At 34.1% G+C, this 20588-nt stretch overlaps 4 protein-coding genes and 2 non-coding genes across 6 annotated transcripts; 2 read left to right on the top strand and 4 right to left on the bottom strand.

The window, feature by feature from the left end:
* Positions 1 to 2639: 2639 nt before the first annotated feature.
* Positions 2640 to 5462, top strand: LOC107488910 (transcription initiation factor IIA subunit 2). The gene is made up of 4 exons (XM_016109700.3): positions 2640 to 2769; positions 2925 to 3066; positions 3223 to 3273; positions 5026 to 5462. Exons 2-4 carry the CDS (start codon positions 2938 to 2940, stop codon positions 5164 to 5166), a joined length of 321 nt encoding a protein of 106 aa, XP_015965186.1. The 5' UTR covers positions 2640 to 2769; positions 2925 to 2937; the 3' UTR covers positions 5167 to 5462.
* A 1437-nt stretch (positions 5463 to 6899) lies between these two features.
* LOC127747609 (secreted RxLR effector protein 161-like) lies at positions 6900 to 7295 on the bottom strand. The gene has a single exon (XM_052261681.1). The coding sequence runs from the start codon at positions 7293 to 7295 to the stop codon at positions 6900 to 6902; it is 396 nt and encodes a 131-aa protein (XP_052117641.1).
* Positions 7296 to 12772: 5477 nt separating this feature from the next.
* Positions 12773 to 15888, bottom strand: LOC107488903 (uncharacterized; the record flags this gene model as incomplete). The annotated part of the gene is made up of 3 exons (XM_016109694.3): positions 12773 to 13280; positions 14601 to 14768; positions 15675 to 15888. Coding segments are annotated over 3 exons (603 nt in total), but the record flags the coding sequence as incomplete, so codon positions are not given.
* A 143-nt stretch (positions 15889 to 16031) lies between these two features.
* TRNAN-GUU (transfer RNA asparagine (anticodon GUU)) lies at positions 16032 to 16105 on the bottom strand. Its single transcript has one exon. It is a non-coding gene; the product is annotated as a tRNA-Asn (tRNA).
* Positions 16106 to 16821: 716 nt separating this feature from the next.
* Positions 16822 to 19642, bottom strand: LOC107488911 (uncharacterized). Its single transcript, XM_016109702.3, has 4 exons — positions 19021 to 19642; positions 18406 to 18613; positions 17234 to 17992; positions 16822 to 17123 (listed from the first exon to the last, which is right to left on the bottom strand). Exons 1-4 carry the CDS (start codon positions 19589 to 19591, stop codon positions 17036 to 17038), a joined length of 1626 nt encoding a protein of 541 aa, XP_015965188.1. The 5' UTR covers positions 19592 to 19642; the 3' UTR covers positions 16822 to 17035.
* A 97-nt stretch (positions 19643 to 19739) lies between these two features.
* TRNAV-AAC (transfer RNA valine (anticodon AAC)) lies at positions 19740 to 19813 on the top strand. Its single transcript has one exon. It is a non-coding gene; the product is annotated as a tRNA-Val (tRNA).
* The last annotated feature ends 775 nt before the right edge of the window (positions 19814 to 20588 follow it).

Raw genomic sequence — 20588 nt, 5'->3', positions numbered from 1 at the left:
CTCTGTCCTCCTTTTACAACCGCAAGGTCGTCCCCATCTAAAGTCTTATCCACTACCAAAGGTTTTGGGTTAGAACCCCCTACAACCTTATCCCTAAACGAAACTTTAAACCCTTTCAAACCCTCTTTAACCCTTGATGCACCCGTTCCCACTCTCTCCCCCTTATTACTTTCACCAACATCGCCGGCTTCCTCAACGTGTTTCTCCTCTCCAGCTTATGCTCACTTTCGATCACCCCATTCATTGCTTTCAAACATTTCTATTGTTATGATTTTACAGGATATTTGAAAATTTCTTAGAATTCAATTTCAGTATTTGAAACAAAAATAATTAAATTAGTTTAGATAGAATCAATTCAATTTCATTTTTTTCTTTCAAAATCAATTTCAACCTAAATAAGTTTGATTTGAAATTCCATTCCATTGGGATTTCACTTAAAATTTAAAATGTTTAAATTAAAATATCCTTATAATCTAATTACTTCTTTTTAACTTTCCTCACTCTCTTTCGCTCAACGCCTCCCATCTTTCAACACACACTCTCTCTTCTCTCACCACCTTCATTCTCTTTTCTTTTCTTCAACTCACTTAATATAATATATACTTTTTTTTGGAAGGTCTACTATGTAGATCTAAAAAAAATCTATACGTATAAATTTTATGTGTTTAACTTAGATTAATAACACCAAGCATTTGTCAGTTTGCTATGTCTGAACATTTCATGAAGTTATGTCATCATGACACTAGCAAAAAATAGGAGTTAAACCCCAAAGTGGTCGGTTGATGTGGCAATTGAAAGTTTAAGCCCCAATTTGGTCTCTGATCCATTTTTAAACCCTAACTTAGAAGTAGCACAGCACTTCTTCATTTTCATCATCATCATCATCTTCTTCTTCCCTGCTCATTCTCATACTCATTGTAAAGAAGGTCAACGCCAAGATTAGAAATCTCAAAGCACCACTTCAAGCTGAGGTGCTCTAATCTGCTGCAGCCAACAACAATCCTGGCCAACCCAATATTAGTGACACCCAAGCACTCGTCCATGTTCACCTCCCTCAACCTCGTGCCGCACGAAATGGCCGCAGCCACTCTGTCACCGAAAGCCCAACAATGCGACACGTCAACGGCCTCCAACAAGGGACACGTACGAACCAGCTGTTCCAGACTTGAGTGGCCCAAACTGGTGGCTCGACTCAGCACCAACATCTTAAGCCCCCGAGTCCAACCAGGCAATCCCTAACTCAGCATAACCTTGACAGCTCCGTCATCGATCCGCGAGCAGAGGAAGAGGTCAAGTTCTTGAATGTTTACGGAATTTGTGGAGCAGAGCGAGCAGGAACTCGATCCGGAGGATCCGAATGGTTGTTTGGGTGTGGGATTCAACCCGGTTCAGGTGCTTGTAGATGAGTCGCCATGATTTTCGGTCGGCGTCAGAGTGGAGGTGGTGAAGGACTCAGACGAGGAGGTCCTCGGTTAAGACGCAGAGAAGAGATTCAGACATCATTAAAAAAATAATAAGAAAAAAGAGAAGAGTGAGTGCGGTTTAGTTTAGGTGGGAATGAAGAGGAACAAGAGGTGGAGGTGGAGAAGGGGATGGAGGATGCGTTTGAAGAGTGTGGGGAAAAAGGAAGAAGAAGAAGATGACGATGAAGACGAAGAAGTGCTGCGCTACTTCTGAGTTGGGGTTTAAAAAGGGATCAGGGACCAAATTGGGATTTAAAATTTCAATTGCCACATCAACTAACCGTTAGACACTCTAGCGTGGCACTCATTCGCCACGTCACTCCCGCCGGCAAAGAATATGACCGAAAATATGAGGGGGACCACGTTGATGCATTTTTTTCAATCTGGAGGACTTAATTAGTACAATTAGAAAGTCAGGGACTAAATTGGTGCATTTTGTGAATCTCACGGACCACTTTGGAGTTTAACTTCAAAAAATAGCATAATTTTGTTTTATTTTAATAACATTAATTAGTTGCTATAATTTATTGTTAATAACTAATTTTTTTTTATTTATTATATCATTAGACCACTCAACATGTTAGTTTTTGATAGCTTATATTTATTTTTTGTTGTTGGTTTGTCGTTAAAATTAACCATAGAATATTATTTATTTTTTTAATTAATAACAATATTTTTTAATTTAATATTATTAGATTAATCTAATTTTTGCTTTTTTTAAAGAAGTGAATAAATTTTAGTTGGAAAAAAATTTAGTTAAAAAATACGAAATTTTAATTATTTTGCATAATTTAATAAATAATTATATTTATTATTTAAATATAATATTATATTAATAAAAAATAAAATTATTTATTATAAAATTTTAATTCATTTAATTAATATTTTAAGTATTAAATTTCAATTCAATTCTATAATTTTATTAATTTATTCTACATATTAAAATTTAATCTAATTCTAACTAAAACTCAATTTTTACTAGAATTTAATTCTTCTATACCATTCAAAATTTGTAAAAAAAAACTGTTAAAATATGTTTTGGTACAAGGCTGCCCCTGTGTTTTGAAATTAACTGATTTGGTATTAACTGATGAAAAGATTGAGGGCAAAACCGTCATTGCACATTGACCTCATGCTTTCCCATTTCTACCTCCAGCTCCGAATCCTAGGGTATATAAAAGCCCCAAATCAAATCGAAGAAAAACCGATTAACAGAAGGAAGAAGAATTGAAGCAGAGCTCAACAAACTATAACGACAATAAGCTTCACTCAACTCTTCCAAATTCATTTCCCGATTTCTCACCATGTATTCCAACTTCTGCATCTTTCTTCTTTCCTTCCATCACTTCAATCTTTTCTCTCTGTTTTTTCTCCTTTTTACTTTTAGTTATGTTTCTTTTCTGTTATATTCTCTGTTTTCTTCTTTAACATGCACCTTTTTTTTAACATGAATTTTTGCAGTTATCGTCCGATAATGGCGACGTTCGAGTTGTACCGTAGATCAACAATAGGAATGTGCCTGACGGAGACTTTGGACGAGATGGTTCAAAACGGAACCCTTAGCCCAGAGCTGGCTATTCAGGTTCTTGTTCAGTTTGATAAGGTAAAATTTGTTTTCTATATATGCTCTTTGATTCGGTTCTTTCTTAATATCTTTCTGAGTCTTCTTTTTTTTTTTTGGCCTCAATTTTGAAAACTTCATGATATTATGTGTTTAGTGTTTTTTTATTTTTATTTTAATGGCGTGTGGATTTTGTAGTCCATGGCTGAAGCATTGGAAACGCAAGTTAAGAGCAAGGTCTCCATTAAGGTACCAAAAAAATATGCTCTTTAGATTTGATGAACATGAAGTATTGTTTTTTAGGTTAAATTAGATTTGACATGGACTTGCTTGTTTCTATTGTTATTGTTGGTGTAGACTTGTCAAGAACTGTTTAATAGTAGTTAACACGATAAGGTAACCAGAGAGTACTGCTAGTTAAGCTTGGTAACCTGATGAGTTTTATAACTAGTAATGATTGTTGATTGCTGGATTTTTATAGTAAATAACAAATGTTTGAGGAATAACACTATTTGGCTCAGAGAAGCAACTTCAAAGGTTTTTTTGAGAATAATGCGGCTTATGGAAAACATGGAGTGATAGAATCATGAGTGAAATGCAAATGAAAGGAACACCATTTGACAAAAATTATTTAAAGTTTTTTTATAAACCATTTTTGTACTATTCGTCATGATGCCATTTGTACCCCTTAACTACTTCTGATGTTTGAAATCTTCAAGTATAATTAGCAACCAATAAATGTGTGAAACTTAATATACTCTATGATAAGTGCTTTCATAATTAAAAGTGTTAATTTTATTGTCTTTCCTCAAACGGGTCAAAGAGGTCTAGTTGTAAGATAGTGCTAATTGATAGTTCGGGTTATGAAGATTTTTATTCCCTTTGACAACTTGTTATCCTAGCCCCGAAACTCAAGGAATGCCTATGACATATGAAGATATATGAATATTAGTAGTTTAGCATAAAGAGAGGGAAAACATTTAGATTTAAATTGAATCTATATTACAGAGATCTTGAGTCATTGATAATTTGCATATATATTGATTGTCGAGTCCTTGATAATCTGGATAAGGTAGAAGTACAGTTATTGACATTTTTCTGTTGCATTTTCATTTTGTATTTGAAATAAAATGTAGTCCAAGCTTGCAGACATTATATTTTGATATGCAGTCTGAAAGAAGAGCTTTCTTTGTCGCTCTTAGTTGCCCTTTGTTGTTTTTCTTAGTGGCTTTTTGGTGAGAAAAGAAAACTGTCTAAACCTATCAAATTGGCATAATTTTTTCTACTCATAGTTGATCTGTTTTCAACATCGGTTGTCTGGAGATTTGTTATTTTCTGTGTATAAAAAGTAAAACTTTTTGCTTGAAGAGTGCTCTCCAATCACTCTTCTACTTTAATGGAATATAAGGTGACGTAATGAAAGCATGTGATTGAAAGTTTATCAATTGATGCAGTGTTTTAACTTTATTAGAGCCTGTTGCTGAATGCATGTTGAAAAGGCAAGGTTTGATGTGTCTTTAAATTTTGATTTTAATTTGATTGTGGGTTGATCTTTCATGTTAATAATCCGGTTCAACACAGGAACTCTAGATTTTTCAACAATTCCTTCCGTTTGTTGACTTTATTTGGGAGGAATACTTTTTTCGCTTCCTTTTAGTGTTCAACATATAGTTTGCTCAAAGGTGTTTCATTAACTAACATGCAAAAGGATTGGCATGCTTTGTTACATGGTAACCATTTTCATTTGCAAATTCTTTCTCTCTTAATAAAGTTCTTCCTTTTCTATCCAATTAAAAAAAAAAAAAACCCGAAGATTTGAGTAGCTATTCTCAAAGCAACCTTGGGGTAGCCAATCATCATATTCCTTTTTTATAGATTTGTACGTACTTATTTTCTTTGTGAGAATGGTATAATAACTCTTCCCTTCCTTTCCTCTTTTGCTTTGTAAGAAAAATCTGACTTGTTTGTTTTCCTTTTCTTTTTGTCTGTCCAATTTCACAGGGACATCTCCACACATACAGATTTTGTGACAACGTTTGGACCTTCATGTTACAAGATGCAGTGATTAAGATTGATGACTGTCAAGAGAATGTTGGAAGAGTTAAAATTGTGGCATGTGATTCAAAGTTACTCACACAATAAACTTGCTGAATTTCCATGGACTGTGATGAAGGAGTTGTCATTTGCTTGTATCATGGGAATGATGGCAAAGACAGTAGTCAGATGATCTTAATTCTCGAATGAACAGCAACCTCGTAACAATATGGATTTAAAAGGCATTAGTCTACACACCTTTGTTTTGTTAATGTTACATTCAGTATGCTACATGTTTCAATTGGATGAGAATACTCTTCTTCACTGTACTTTATAAACGAATTTATCATCTCCAATGATATTATAGTTTAATGATATTATAGTTTATGGATGCTTGTTTCAAATTTGTGATTTTTGACCATGTTACTTTAAGAATTTATTAGAGAATTACTTGGAAATTCATTCCACTATCAAGAAGTATCCTGGGATAAGAAGGATCAATGGGATATCTGTTTTGTTAGAATTAATTGCTTTATAATCTAGATCATCCATATTAAACCGTTAAAAGTATATGTTACAATGCGAAAGTGTACCTTTATTCATAGAAATTAATAGAAGAGTTGTTTTACTCTTCTTCAATCAAAACCTTTTGTATTCCCAGTATCACGGTTGAATTGCAACTTCTCTGCGAAAGCGATTTTGGTATTAAACCCTAAAACCCAAATAAAAATAGTATCTAAAGTCCAAATAAAGATAATATATGATTTTATTCTCATTTAATTCCAGTTCACAACTGATCTAAAATACTTTCCTTCTAGCTTGACTTATTCCATCAGGTAGGTAGCTTCGTTGTAAGCGGACCTACCAATCATCCTCACTCCTTTCCCTAAGGGGAAGTGTAGGCATTAGAGAGGCCTCGCCTAGAAATGCAAGGGCTTGCCTTTCTACCTCTCTCAGCATTGTATTTAATCGAAAGTAATTATGACTTATTCAATTTAGCATTTATAATAATAAATGAAATCACCATTATATAAGTTATTTAATTTGAAATAGTATAATTTGTGATTATAATTAATATATATTGCCCACAAATAAATTAGAAAATTAAATAATTTCCCAACAATCTCCCACATGCGCTATACATATATTCTTTTTTGAGATAATCACATCTTATAAGCTGCACACATCTGAATGCTATTTCTCTTATTACTTTAACAATCTGGTTCGTCTCATATATTAGTTATGAAATTACCGTAGCTTTTATCACATTAATTAGTATCATGACTGAATCACGACGATCACTATACTAATATATTCAACGACATAGATCAAATTTGGATGAGTAATATGGAAATTACATGCTAAGTGATCTCGTGTATGTCTATTTCTAATTGGTCCAACTTTAAAACTTTATTGAGATCAAATACAAAACAAATATTGTAAAATAAATGTTGTACATAACATGAAATAAACCACTAACTTAATTCTGTAAAAAGATAATTCAATATCTGTTATAGGGCATATAGCATAAAATAAACTCCTACTAAATCAAGACATCACATATATTGACACCCGTTCGAGTAGTGTGCTCATGAAAGACCTGAGGGGTCAATCCCTTAGTTAATGGGTCTACTAGCATATACTCTATTCCTATATGTTCTATGAAAATTTGTTTTTTTTAAACTTTCTCCTTAACAATTAAGAACTTGATGTCTATATGCTTCGATTTCGTCGAGCTCTTGTTGTTGGAGTATAGTACTGCTGAATTATTGTCACAAAAGATCTTCAATGGTCTTTCAATATCATCTACTATACGAAGCTCAATGACAAAGTTTTCGCAACTATATGCCACGTTTGGATGCCTCAAAGCAAGCAACGTACTCTGCCTCCATTGTTGAAGAAGCTACTAGAGTCTGTTTGTTAGACTTCCATGCAATAGCTCCTCCAGTCAACATGAAGACACAACCTGAAGTAGAGCGTCTACTATCTTGGCATCCCGTAAAATAGAAATCAGAGTACCTAATGATCTCCAAATTTTCTGATCTCTGATAAGTAAGCATGTAATCCTTTGTTCTCTTTAGATAACGCATTACACATTTAACAGCTATCCAATGATCCATGTCAGGATTGCTCAAGTATCTATCCAACACTTCTACTATGAATGATATATCGGGACGTGTGTAGACTTGAGCATATATTAAGTTCTCTAGTATTGATGCATAAGGATTATCATACATTGCTGTCATCTCAAGATAATTTTTGGGACATTGCTTGAGACTAAACTTGTCTCCTTTAGTTATAGGTGTGTCTATTAGTCTACAACTTTCTATGCCATATTTACTTAGAAGCTTTTCGATATAGTTTTTTTGTGATAATCCAAGAATACCTTGATAGTGATCTCTTAGTATCTCAATTTCTAATACAAAAGAGGCATCAAGATCTTTTATTTTAAATTTGTTCGATAGAAATTTCTTAGTTTCATGCAACAAGCCTATATCATTACTAGGAAGTAGAATGTCATCAACATATAAGACCAAAAATATGTATTTACTCCCACTGAACTTGCGGTTTACACATTCATTTATGATATTTACCTCAAAACCGTATGAGGTAATGACTTGGTGAAACTTGTAATACCATTGACGGGAAGCTTGTTTGAGACCATAGTTGGATTTCATTAACTTACAAACCATAGATTTTGAATCGTCTGATACAAAATTTTTCAGTTGTATCATATACATCGTTTTATCAATGTCACCATTGATAAACGTTGTCTTTACATCCATCTGGTGTAGCTCTAAGTCAAAATGAGCTACTAGTGCCATTATGATTTTAAAAGAATCTTTCGATGATATCTGAGAGAAAGTCTATTTATAATCTATGCCTTCCTTTCGAGTAAAGCTTTTAGCGACTAGACGAGTTTTATATCTGTTGACATTTTTCTTAGAATCTCTTTTGGTTTTAAATATGCATTTACAACCAATTGGTTTCACACCTTCAGGTTATTATATGAGATTCCAAACATCATTGTCTTTCATAGACTTCATCTCTTCTTTCATGGCATCGATCTACTTTTCAGAGTTAGAACTTTGCATGGTTTGAAAAAAATTTGATTGGGTCATTTTCTGTCAAATCAATGTTATCCTCATGTTCTTGGAGATAGACTACATATTCATCCGAAATTGCACTTCTCCTTTTTCTGTTAGATATCCTTAATGACACTTCTTGTGGTTGTTGAGCTTGCTGTATAGGTTGGGATTGAGGAGGATTCTCATTATTCTCATGTACTGTAGCAGTATCTTGAACAACAATAATATTCTCATTGTTCACTTGTACTGTAATTGGGTCTATAATAAGATTCTCATTGTGCTCTTGTATTGTAACTACATCTTGAACAGTAATAGGTATAAAGACTTTATCATTATCAGTTACAGAGTCCTCATCAAAAGCAATATTTCTAATATTTTCTTTTTCACCAAACTCAACATCTTTAAGAAATCTTACATTTTCTGTTTCAAAAATAGACTTTGATGAATGATTGTAAAATTTGCACCCTCATGAACGCTCATCGTAACCAATAAAGTCGCAACTAATTGTTCTTGAGTCCAATTTTCTTTCATGCGGCCTATAAGATCGGGCCTTAGCTAGACATCCTCAAATGTGTAAATACTTTATGCTAGGCCATTTTTCGATCCAAATTTCATAAAGGATTTTGTTAACTGCTTTGTCTAACATCCTATTAAGGATGTACACTACGGTCTTTAAGACATCTCCCCAAAATGATTCAAGTAAGGAAAAATGACTAATCAAACTTCTCATCATGTCCTTAAGAGTTCGGTTCCTTCACTCTGCAATACCGTACTCCTCTAGAAAAAGCGCAAAAGGCCTGGGACGTTATTCACCTAAACCATCATATCTTTTGTAATATTCACCACCACGATCAGATTTGACAGCTTTAAATTTTTTCCTAAGCTGAAGTTAAACTTCAGCTTTGAAAGAGTTGATAACATAAGACTCGGAACTTTTCATAAATTTAATATAGATATTCATAACGAGAGTAATTATCTATGAACGTAATAAAATTCGGTTATCCATTCCAAGAGACAATAGGAAATGAGCCACATATATCGGTATATATTGGTTCTAAGACATCTTTAGCTTTTTCGGTACCTAATTTTTTTTCGTTTGTCCTTTTCTCTTTTATGCACTCAATGCAGACTTTCCTATTTAGAGATATGACCTAGGCATTTGTGCCATAATGATGCCGAGTTTTCATTTAGTTTTCGTTTTGTACCTGTTTTGCAGTATTTTATTATTATAGGAATTCAAATCAAGCCTATATAGATTATCCATCAAACGATCAAAGCAAATATATATTATTTGAATTATAAAAGAGACTGACTTTATTATTTTCGAATGAACAAAAAATAACCTGATTTGTCCAAACAAAAAACAGAAATAAAATTTCGTCTAAATCACAGTACATAAAATGTCTCAAATAAATCAAAGTAAAATCCACTTGTGAAACAGAATCTAAAGGTTCCTATAGATTCGACTGCAACTATATTGTCGTCTGCCACATAGATGTATCTTTCAGCATCACTTGGTAGTCAGCTCCAAAGGTAACCCTGCATAGTAACACTTACATGAGTAGTAGCAGCAGAATCTACCCACCAAGTATCAATAGGTGCATAACTTAAACTAGTTTTAGAACAAATGAAAGTAAAAATCATATCCTTCTTTGGTACAATCTTTTTTCATGTGTCTCACCTTCTTATAGAAGAAATAGGTTGAAACTTGATCCTGTTTCTTAGCCTTTTTCTACTGAGAAGGCACATCCGCAGTAGTATCATACTATCACGCGTTTTTTTATACTAAGAAGATGAAACCATATGAGCCCTTTAGTCTTATCTCGTTGTATCATCTCTTCTTCTTGCACACAGTGAGATATAAGTTTGTTTAGGGACCAAATGTCCTTTAGAGTGTTATAACTCACTTTGAATTGACCAAAGTGTGTAGGAAGAGAGATCAAAATGAAATGCATGAGTAAATACTCAGACAACTCTAACTTTAGTGTTTTCAATTTAGAAGCAAGATGAGATATTTTCATAATGTACTCCCTTATGTTCCTTTTACCATGTTGAAAACTCCTATATTGGCACCTTTACCATGCTGAGAACCCCCGATTCTCATTCCATACATATATTGTTATTTTTCAGATACAGATTAAAAGGCACCTCGCTGAACGTTTGGAACTTCTTCTGCAAGCGAAGTTTGATTTTTGGGATGCTGTATTTTGCTATGTATATATAACTAGATTCTCCTCTGTATATATTTTATGTTTGTCCTTCTTAGAGGTTGACTTGGAGAAACAAATTGTCAATTTTTTGTTTTGGGATATTTTGGGTGGTGTATATATGTATTTATACTCCGGCCGGTCTTGCCTTCACAGGTAGAGTTTGAAGCTTAATATTTTGTATCTTTTGGTATTCTACTCTTTATGTATATAAGCTTTATCCTTTCTTTTTATCTATCTATCCTTTTACGAGTGCGATGCGCTTTTCTCTTGCGATTTTTTGCTTAAACTTTTTTTTAAGACTCCTAGTTACAAATTCTTTCAATTATATCTATCTAAATATTTTTTCTTTTAGAGATCGTAATACCTTGCCACATCTACTTTACGACTTAAGCCTAAGGCTCTGTATAGTAGGATGTTACAAGACTCATCTATAAATTGAGCTTTTTTTTAATTCATTTCAATCAATTCATCCAATGAGAATAATAGTAGCATTGAGTTACATAGAGTTTTTTCTTTGAGAGATTTTTTCCTAGATTACAAAAAAGAGATGTATTATTCTTTTGTCAAAAGAGAGTGTTATTATAATCTCCTTGTAATAGAGAAAAGTTGTAATTCTAAAAAAAATTATACAATTTTTTTATTTTTTATCTATATATTTTGCTGCGTCATTTGTCAGATGTCGACTCGTTTTGCAGGCTTTTTGTCTTGCTATTTCTAGCATTTATTGGAACCCTCTATTCCTACAGCCGTGGAGGACTGTTGAATTACTTGTCCTACTATATGCCCTTTCAAATGTTTTTGCCGGATACTCATCAGCATCCTTTTATGGCCAGTTTGTTGGAAATGGACGGGTAATCCTATGTGCAATTAACATGAAAAGTAAATGATGTTTCATTATATTTTTCTATCAACATTCCATGTCTATTGTGTGATTTGATTATGATTCCAGGAAAGGAGTGTTAGTTTAGCAGCGATTCTTTACACAGGACCATTGTCCTAGCCTCTATCCTCAACATTATTGTAATATCTTATGGTGCCACAACTACTCTCCCATTTGGCTCCATTATTGTGATTCTTGCTATATTCATGGTCAGGATAATTGTTCTGCTTGCATGTTGATTACCAGGGGCATGCATTTAATACATTTCCAAAGATGGGCGATACATGGATACCAGATGACATCTTGAAATGACACCTCTGATTCGGAATTTATTCCAGAATACAACAACTGTGCAGATAAATTATCTTTGCTGATATCGTTTGGAAAGGATGAATTGCTCCCGAAAAGGAATCTATTGATTCTCTCCCAATTGGTTGGATAAGAGGTTCGAATTGTGAAATTTGAAGTCAATGTTAAGAAATGCTTTTTGAAGAACCTATATTTGACATGCAAGCCATATATTCATCCACTTTAAGTGTCTTGGTAGGAGAAGCTTTGATGTCAAATCTCATTTTTTTATTCCTCCAAAGGTTCTTTAAGTCTTAATGTGCCTATGATGGAAAACTTAATGTAACCTGCTAATAATTGCTTCTCTTTCAACAGCTTGTCCATTGGATACTGGCCACTGCATCTCTAGTTTCAATCGGCATTCATAGTCTTTTTTATTGGTCTTGTGCCCTTTAGTGTAATCAGATGTATGCGACAAAAAACATATCAAAACAAATGATAAAAATGAAGATTTGGGGGTTAGGGTTTTAAAATCGAGAATGGACCAATTTGAGTTTTTTAAACAAATTTTAGACACTAATTTAAGTTAAATTTATTGTCTATCCATATCAACGTGCTACTTGACACTTATGAATACACATTAGTAATGTTAATACGGATGATAACTCTTGGACGGTAACTTTTGGACGAAGAGAGACTAGTATTTCCAAGAGTAGAGGATACATTTGATCTTTTAAAAAGTAGGGGACATATTTAATACAGTTAAGAATGTCATGGACCATTTTGAATATTATCTCCAAATAATTTCTTCCAATAACAATTGAACAAAACATAAAGGATAATTAATCTCCTATTTATGAGAGAACTGGATAAAATTGACCTCACATGAATGTCCTATTAATTGTTTTTTAGTTACATATTTGTTTTGTTTTAATTTATATAAATCATTACAGGGCGTAACAATTTAGGACTTGCACGTTAATAGATCTACCCTGCAACAATTTAGTAAGCGTTCAAACTTCAAAGTCATGGTACTAAATCTTTGTAAGCTCCAACATTTTAGCAATCTATAAAGTTGAGAAAGCAAATCTAGATTCGGGGTATTGTTCATTATTAAAATAACTGTTCGCTATTAAAAACTAATTATGTTATATTAACTACATTTTATTTTGGGGTAAGAAAAAAAGAAAAATGGTAGTTGTGTAATTCTTGCCGTATACATATAGAGAGCGAACTAGATTCAGGGCATAAATAACATTTTTCTTTTTCTTTATTATTTATTTATTTTGAGATTATTATCTAGATTGCACCTATAGGATTGACATATCAACACTCTAAACTGCCAATAACCTAAATCTTAAGAATGTCGTGTCCAAATCCTAACTACGTTGAAAAGCAAATTGTTTTCTGAATGAAGGAAAGGATACCATTCATTCAGGCAAATGGAATTTACAATTTACCTCTCTTGAAGAGAAGATATCAGAAAAGTGAGCATGGCTGATACATTTTGGCAGCAACAACTAGCCAACTAGAACTACAAGTGTTGATCCCGGCCCATCATTTCTTCCCTATCTATGAAACGCTCAAGCAGCTCTTTCTCTTGCAAAACCAAACAATCTTCAGCCTTCCCAAACCATTCATACCGCTTTTTCGCCACATAATCATAGGCCGCATCCCTGATTGGAGTTGGAATCACCCAGAGTCCGCTCAAAGCAGAGTAAGGTAGAGGCAAGTATGATAGTACTCTCAATGCAGCTGCAGAGTCATGAGTCACAATGATGGACACGATCACACACATGGAAACCAAGAGAGAATGGTGATAATATATTTTACAATTGCTCATTTGTGATTAATGTCTAGCTAAATGTATGTTCTGATATTTATCCCAAGCATCATGCAAATGTCATTGACAAGGCAACTGGGTTTAGATTTAGAGATTTGTCATGATTGTAACTTTGAAATTTACATGTTGAGAATCAAATGGAACTTTGAAATGGCACACAATTGGACAGCATAATTAATGAGCTTGTTTTAAGCGAGTAAAAAACTTAGAATGAGAAGTATCACCCATGAATCAGAGATGAACTATACCTCAACACCTGTGTAAATTGTGTAATGGTTTTATACTTTTATCTTAAATATCATGAGGATATTAGATATCCTTAATATTAGATATATATTGACATTAATCAGTCTGAAGACTTATGTCTAGTATTCTCATAGATCACTGTTAGTATTTTATCCTTTACATCACAACATACCAATATATTCTCTTATTAATCTTCTCTATTGAAAACTATTAATCTGAACAGTAAGCATAATGAGAAAGAAGACATTCACTAAATAGGAGCCTACACAGAAGACAAAAGTATTTACCAAAAACAAGAGGGAGGGAGGGAGGGGCAGGGGGATGGTGGAAAACAGTCTCAATATGTTTAACAGGACGAATTTATTGACACAAATAATTCTTCTATTCACTGAGACTTCCCCCAAGTAACAACTGATCTAGACAGAATATTTATTCGAGTATATAGCATATTCAAATAAAAAATAAAGCAAGGTCTACTCTTTCACAGCCTAAATTGCCTAACTATTCAAACAAAACCAGAACTCCATCATGATTCCAAGAAAATAGTTTGTAATTTTGGATCCATTAGCATAATCATCAGCACAACTCAGAGTATTTTACTTTTGATTTTAAGATGGCATATATGGCAGTGAGCAACAGCTGTGCATCTAAGTGAATTAGTCCTCTCCGTCCTACCATTAGTGGGAGACATGCATTAATCACCTTTTCTAATAATAGAAACACATTTATTACCCAGTCAATTCAACACAAAAATTAATGAAAGCAAGATTTGCCAAGAAAAATTTACTATCCATGATCTAAGACCAACATCCAAGACAAATCGCATAATGGTCCCTTCTAAGTTAGCAATCTGCTGGATTTATGTTAAAAATATTATGCATACATAGGCATGGCCAAAAATAATGTCATCCAGATAATTTAAGACAACCGAAAGGACAAAATGGATATCAGTGAAGCTAAAACAGAATGAATAAGAGAATTCTGACCAGTAGATCCCTGAGAATATGCGTTGAGGTATTCAACAAATAAAAAGCGGCGGAGTACATCCTCTCTTTCAAGACCACATGCTCTCAAATAGGGCTCCGCGGCTTCAGACTGAACACAACAGAATTTTATCTTTTTGTCCTTGTCTGCCCTGATTACCCATTTCACTCCTGTCAATTCAAGATATAAGAGACCAAAACACTAGACTACACATCAAACGTGGAACAATGAGGTAAACAAGGCTTGCAAAATTGACTTTTCTTTCTTCACATACAAAGTAAAACGTGGGGGACAGGCCAGCAAGTAAAGCCAGATTTTAGAAAAATTACTCATTAGTCCAGGTTCAATTTTTAATACTGTAGTGCTCAAATCACTATGAACAACACTTAACTCCCCCATGCGTGACTTGTGATTCATATAAGATTATTATCCTCAAGAGATTAAATAAATTATAAGAGATTAGATAAATTATACTACAGTTTCACCATTGCATTTGCAAAGTAACAATAACCTACTGGAAAACTCACCGCTCGGGTTTATAATGATAATGTTGGACACTAGCAGTCTAAACTTTAAAGATACAAATTTCGGGGAACAACAAACAAGGGAAAGCAACTGTCCAATCCCTATTGATCTGAAAAAAAAAATCCAAACCATGGATGCCAATTAGATATGCATTGGTATTCACGAAATCCCCAAGATAAGAGAATTCCCTCCAGTATTGTTGTTTCCTAATTCCCCTTGGAGCACAAGGCTGTATAGAAACAAAAGGCTCAAGGGTCCACAAAACAGAGCACACAATAAAAAACCATTGAGCATTAAAGACACACAATTTTAATTTTTTAAAAATAAAATAAAATAAACAAAAAAACGCGTTTATAAACCATCATAATTTATACAACAAAGTTCTTCCCGCAGCTTCTACTAATAAAATTTCATTTCTGTTCAACCAGACCGCTAATATCCAGAATCAGATAAAAAAAATACTTCAGAAATTTGAAAGATAAAATAAAATATATATTGAAAAACGGAAATGAGTATGATCAAAGTAGAGAAGGCAAGAAAGGGGAATAAACCTCCGTGACAGAGATGGCAAACTCCGTCGTAAACCACGACTCTCGGCTGAAGGAGGGTTGGGGTGACAGGTGGTTCGACAATGGAAGATGAAGAGCCGCGCGAACGAGTGACATCATCTCCGGATTCATCGTCATCGTCAGAGTCGGCGATCTTGGCTGCCGCGCTGGGGACGACGGAGTTGGAGGAGGGTTTGAAAGATAGAAAGCAAAGTGAGGTGGGAATTGGGAGAATGTGAAAGTGTGCGTGTCACTCAGTCACTGCCTCGAAAGCGTTCTGAAGGGGGCCAGAACATAAACAGTGGTTTTCTTGCTCCATAAGTCTCTTTTCGAATGGACCATCGCATAAAAAATAAAATACGCTAGAAGAAGGGCTTGAACCTTCAACCTTGTGGTTAACAGCCACACGCTCTAACCAACTAAGCTACTCCAGCATTTACAATTATAATTTTAATTTATATTAATACCTTATTTAAAGAAGAGAAAAACCGATGCAAATTTTTCTTCTGTTGATAAAGGAGAAGATCGATTTAATTCTTAATATCTTAGATTCTTAGTCTTAGGAAATATTGTTAACGAAAAAATCAAACAATTTTTTTTAATAATATGACAAATGGCACGGTACTATTAATCCAACTAAACTAAACTTCATTCACTAAATAATCTCATTTAAGAATTGGAATCATTTATTTATCAACTATATTCTTATTTAAGAATTAGAATCATTTAAGGTATTGAAACGGAGACTTAGAGAATGAAACTGAGTATTATATTTGTTTATTCAGAAATTGGTACTAAATTTTAGTCTTTTATCTCTAAAATTTCAATATTTCAATACTTCTAAAAAATAGACACAAAAATTAAAATTTTTGAAGACAGAAATTAAAATTTTAATAATATTTTATACTTAAAATACTCTCATTTTAATTAATTAATTCTAAGTTTATTTTTTGTACAAATTAAATTAGAAGTTCATTCTTATTTCAATAGATGCATGCTCAGTTTTTATTGTTGAGACGTGTGATTTCAATCAGATTTAGTAGTATGATTTTCCAAGTGGCCAATAGATCAGTCGTCGTTTTGATATGGCAGTTTGCGATATCAAAGCTTCCGATGAACATCTGGATTCCTACTCATGTGAAGAGAGAAATGATATTAATAAAGAATGATTTGGCATTCATAGAAATAATGCTGCCCCTATGTTACTACAGAACTGTTTAATTGTACGCTGATCCAAAAACTGGCATTTATGGCCAGCTAGAAAGTCCATTTGCATGCAATGTGGCTTTTTAGTTCTGATTCTCAATTTCCAACATGCTGGATAATGGGTTTAGCCTTGCAAATCTCCCGAATTTGGCATAGTACTAACTTTCCTTGGAAGCAGCTACGGCAGCTTTTGATCCATACTTGGCGAAAACATCACTTAGTACAGCCTTTTCCTTGATCTTTAACCTGCACCAGTGTCAATGGAATAAACATTTTAGAATGAAAAGCAAGAATGAGAATCATCATCTGATAAACGTGTGTAAAATAAAAAATGCACACAGATAATGGATAATTACCTCTTTGCGGATCCAGGAACATCTAACTTCGGAACCTTCTTGCCTTTCCGTTTCTTAGCTCGCTTCTTCTTCTGCGCGCTCTCTTGTCCAACATCAGCAGATGAATTTGGTTCAGCTGTAGGGTTTCTGTCTATCTGCTCTAAGAAAAGTGAGCCAATTTCGGAATTGATCTGCATTTCGACACTATCATCATCATCGTCATCAATGAAAGCAGTGGCGGCATCCTGATCCTCTACAGAACCCTCTTCATCTTCTTCTTCTACACTATCATCAGAATCTGCCATGAAAGCCGTGGCAGCATGCAGATCCTCTACATAACCCTCTTCTTCTTCTTCTTCTTCTTCTTCTTCTACGCTATCATCATAATCTGTCATGAAAGCTGTGGCAGCAACCTGATCCCCTACAGAACCCTCTTCTTCATCCTCTTCACTCTCATCATAATCTCCTTTGAACACAGTGGCAGAATCAGGTTCCTCTCCAGAACTCTCTTCTTCTCCTTCTCTGTATATTTGATTGTCTGCTTCATCTGAATCATCCGAAGTGGTCCCATCCCAAGAACTAAGGGCAGAATCCTTCACGTTCGAAACCTCATTTGAGTCCTCTTCAACACCAGAGACCATGAGAAGTGGAGTAGTGTTAAGATTTGCACTTGATTTCAGAGAAACAGGAGAGGAAGAATGTGCATTTACAAATTCACATTTTATTGGCTTCTGAATCTTGCCAAAAGCAATACTTTGTCCAGAATATAGCTCTATAAACCTGAAGGAATGATCATTTGAGTAAAATATGCTACCACAGGAAAAACAATTAAAATCACTGTGAGCCAGCAACACTTTCTGGCATTGATAATGGTACAAGAAATCAACAACCATTATGACTAGATCCTTAATTCCTAGAAATACACATCTGAAATCATTCCACTTCACCCGAGTAAAAGAAATGAAGCTTGAATTTGTTAACCAAGAGAAGAAAACAATCTTTTAAAGTTTTACATATTTTCACTGTGATAAACAAAATAAGAGTTTCTAAAAGGGAAAAAACTTTTAAGCTGGGTTAAAAGTCCAAATTCTCAAATAACAACCCCAGCACCACAAAGAAATTATCACCATAATATCTCTCATTGCAAGAACTCCATGCACTGTGTATAGACTAGAGTTCTAGAACACACCTACCTAACTGCATCTACTTCACACTTGAAATCAACAAAAGCAAAACCCTTGCAAATAGGGTCCCGTGTCTTCTTGTTTCCAATAACTGCCGGGACGATATTCACTATGCCTGGAATCCCTTCAAATGCAGATTTCAAATCCCTATGAATGTTCTTCTTTTTCGGCAGATTCACCAAGCGCACTCGACCACCAATCGGAACAACTTGGGCATCTTCAAAATTTCATGACAACAGTAATAGTCAAATGCCAAATTGTAGACACCGCAGAAACAAGAAGTAAACAATGGCCTGTTTCGTCCAAAGGCCAAACACAAACAAACAAACAACAACAACAACAACAACATATAAACAACACTAGACCACTAGCAATTTCCATTGACCATTACCAAGTTCTCATATTCTCTTTTCAGGCTCCATAAAATCTGCACTTCTGAATCAACAAAGATTACAGAATTCAGGATAAGAAGAAAAAATTAAGAAACCATCAAAATTTGCTTAAAGGTTAAAACGAATGTATTATTTCACCAAACATAGTAACATGAAACACAAACAAGTGAACAATAGAACAAAAGCAATCACTCTGGAATAAAATTCGAACAGTTTTCAAATGTAACTAAACCTTTCTTCTTTTTTTCACTGTTTTTGAAGTTAACGACACCGCTTTTGAGCTTCTTCAAGTTAGCAGCTTGTGCTTCTCTGCTCTGACGCATTTCGTCGAGCAGCTTGTCCTCAACGGAAGTATCATACACTTTCCCCTCACCGAACCCTCTGGGTTTGTGCTTCAACCACTTCCTCATCTTCTCAAACGGCATCATTCCCTCTTCATCACCACTTTCTTCATCTTCGTCTTCATCTTCAACATCATCGTCGTCGTAGTACTCATTATCGACGCCCAAAACTACATCATCGTCCTCAAAGTCTTCGTCGTCGTCGTAGTAATCGAATTTATCGTCGTTCGTTTTCGTGCCACGACGCCGTCGCCTCCTCGAAGATGTGACAGGGGAACGACGCGCGGCGCGTAAAATCACACGGGGTTGTCGGAACCGATGAAAGTGGAGACCGAAGCGCGAAAAGAGTGGGGAGCTGATAGCCTGAGAGGCACGTGCGAGAGCGAAGGAATGGCACGTGCCGGTTCTCACTCGAACCGGCAAAAAATTGTAGGGGGCCGAAAGCAAAGCTGAACGGAGCATAGCTTCTTCCTTCTCCGATTTTCAGCTCCTCCTCCTTGCTGCTTCAGTTTATCGTTACCCAAACAAAAGAGTGTAACTAATTTAACATTTTTAAATTACATATACTATTATTAATTTAAAATTGAATTTGTAATAACTCGAACAACAAGGTGTCGTGGTGTAGTTGGTTATCACGTCAGTCTAACACACTGAAGGTCTCCGGTTCGAGTCCGGGCGACGCCATTTTTCCTACTTTTATGTTTTTCTTTTCTTTTTTATATTGGGCTCAAGATATTCTTATATTTTTCTGGCATACCATAAATGATATGGGTCCTGACTCCTGAAGTATTTAAGGCTTTGACCTGGTTTGAATACCAAAAACAAATGGCACACCAAGAAAACAAAAAGCCGGACAGTTAGATGTCACATGAATTTTTATATGAAACTAATAATTAAAAATTATTAAATAATTTAATATATTTAAATAAATAAATTATCATCTAATAATTTTTAATTATCAATTTCAATAAAGTCAACTAACGAGTTTTAAAAACAAATATGGTACTAGAGAATTAACAGGAAAAATCTAACTTTTATGCATGATTAGTGTATGAAAATACATTTTATCATAAATTGAAACATTAGCAAAAATGTTCAAACATCCACCAACTTGAAAGTCTTTCAAATAAAATCATTTATTTGAAGGAAAATGTTATTTGTATACCATAGAATTGGTGTACAAATGTATAACTATTCAATCTATCACTATAAATATCACAAAAAAAAAATCTATCACTATAAATTAAATTGTGTTAACATAATATTATTTTTTCCTATTTTGTTTACTCTTAGATTATTTGCTTGATCAAATAATTAAATACTAAATTGGGTGTATAAATTCTGCTACTCTTATTCAAATTAAAAGATTATAATATCATTATGTATAAAAATTAAACTCTTAAAAATGATACTGGAATATTAGATATTTTATCAAAATATTATTGTGAGAACGACCCTC

The sequence above is a fragment of the Arachis duranensis genome, chromosome 5 (assembly GCF_000817695.3).
Source record: "Arachis duranensis cultivar V14167 chromosome 5, aradu.V14167.gnm2.J7QH, whole genome shotgun sequence".
NCBI classification, from domain to species: domain Eukaryota; kingdom Viridiplantae; phylum Streptophyta; class Magnoliopsida; order Fabales; family Fabaceae; genus Arachis; species Arachis duranensis.
The sequence above is the reverse complement of the archived record's forward strand: the minus strand, read 5'-3'. Positions and strand labels throughout refer to the sequence as shown.

Excerpts from the sequence above, each read along its gene's own strand:
- LOC107488911 (XM_016109702.3), bottom strand. The coding sequence starts at position 19,591 with ATGCTCCGTTCAGCTTTGCTTTCGGCCCCCTACAATTTTTTGCCGGTT. Across the intron at positions 17,993-18,405 it reads TGTGAAGTAGATGCAGTTAG|GTTTATAGAGCTATATTCTG; the intron begins GTAGGTGTGTTC and ends TCATTCCTTCAG. Across the intron at positions 17,124-17,233 it reads GTTCCTGGATCCGCAAAGAG|GTTAAAGATCAAGGAAAAGG; the intron begins GTAATTATCCAT and ends ACACTGGTGCAG.
- LOC127747609 (XM_052261681.1), bottom strand. The coding sequence starts at position 7,295 with ATGTATGATAATCCTTATGCATCAATACTAGAGAACTTAATATATGCT.
- LOC107488910 (XM_016109700.3), top strand. The coding sequence starts at position 2,938 with ATGGCGACGTTCGAGTTGTACCGTAGATCAACAATAGGAATGTGCCTG. Across the intron at positions 3,067-3,222 it reads TTCTTGTTCAGTTTGATAAG|TCCATGGCTGAAGCATTGGA; the intron begins GTAAAATTTGTT and ends TGGATTTTGTAG. Across the intron at positions 3,274-5,025 it reads AGAGCAAGGTCTCCATTAAG|GGACATCTCCACACATACAG; the intron begins GTACCAAAAAAA and ends CCAATTTCACAG.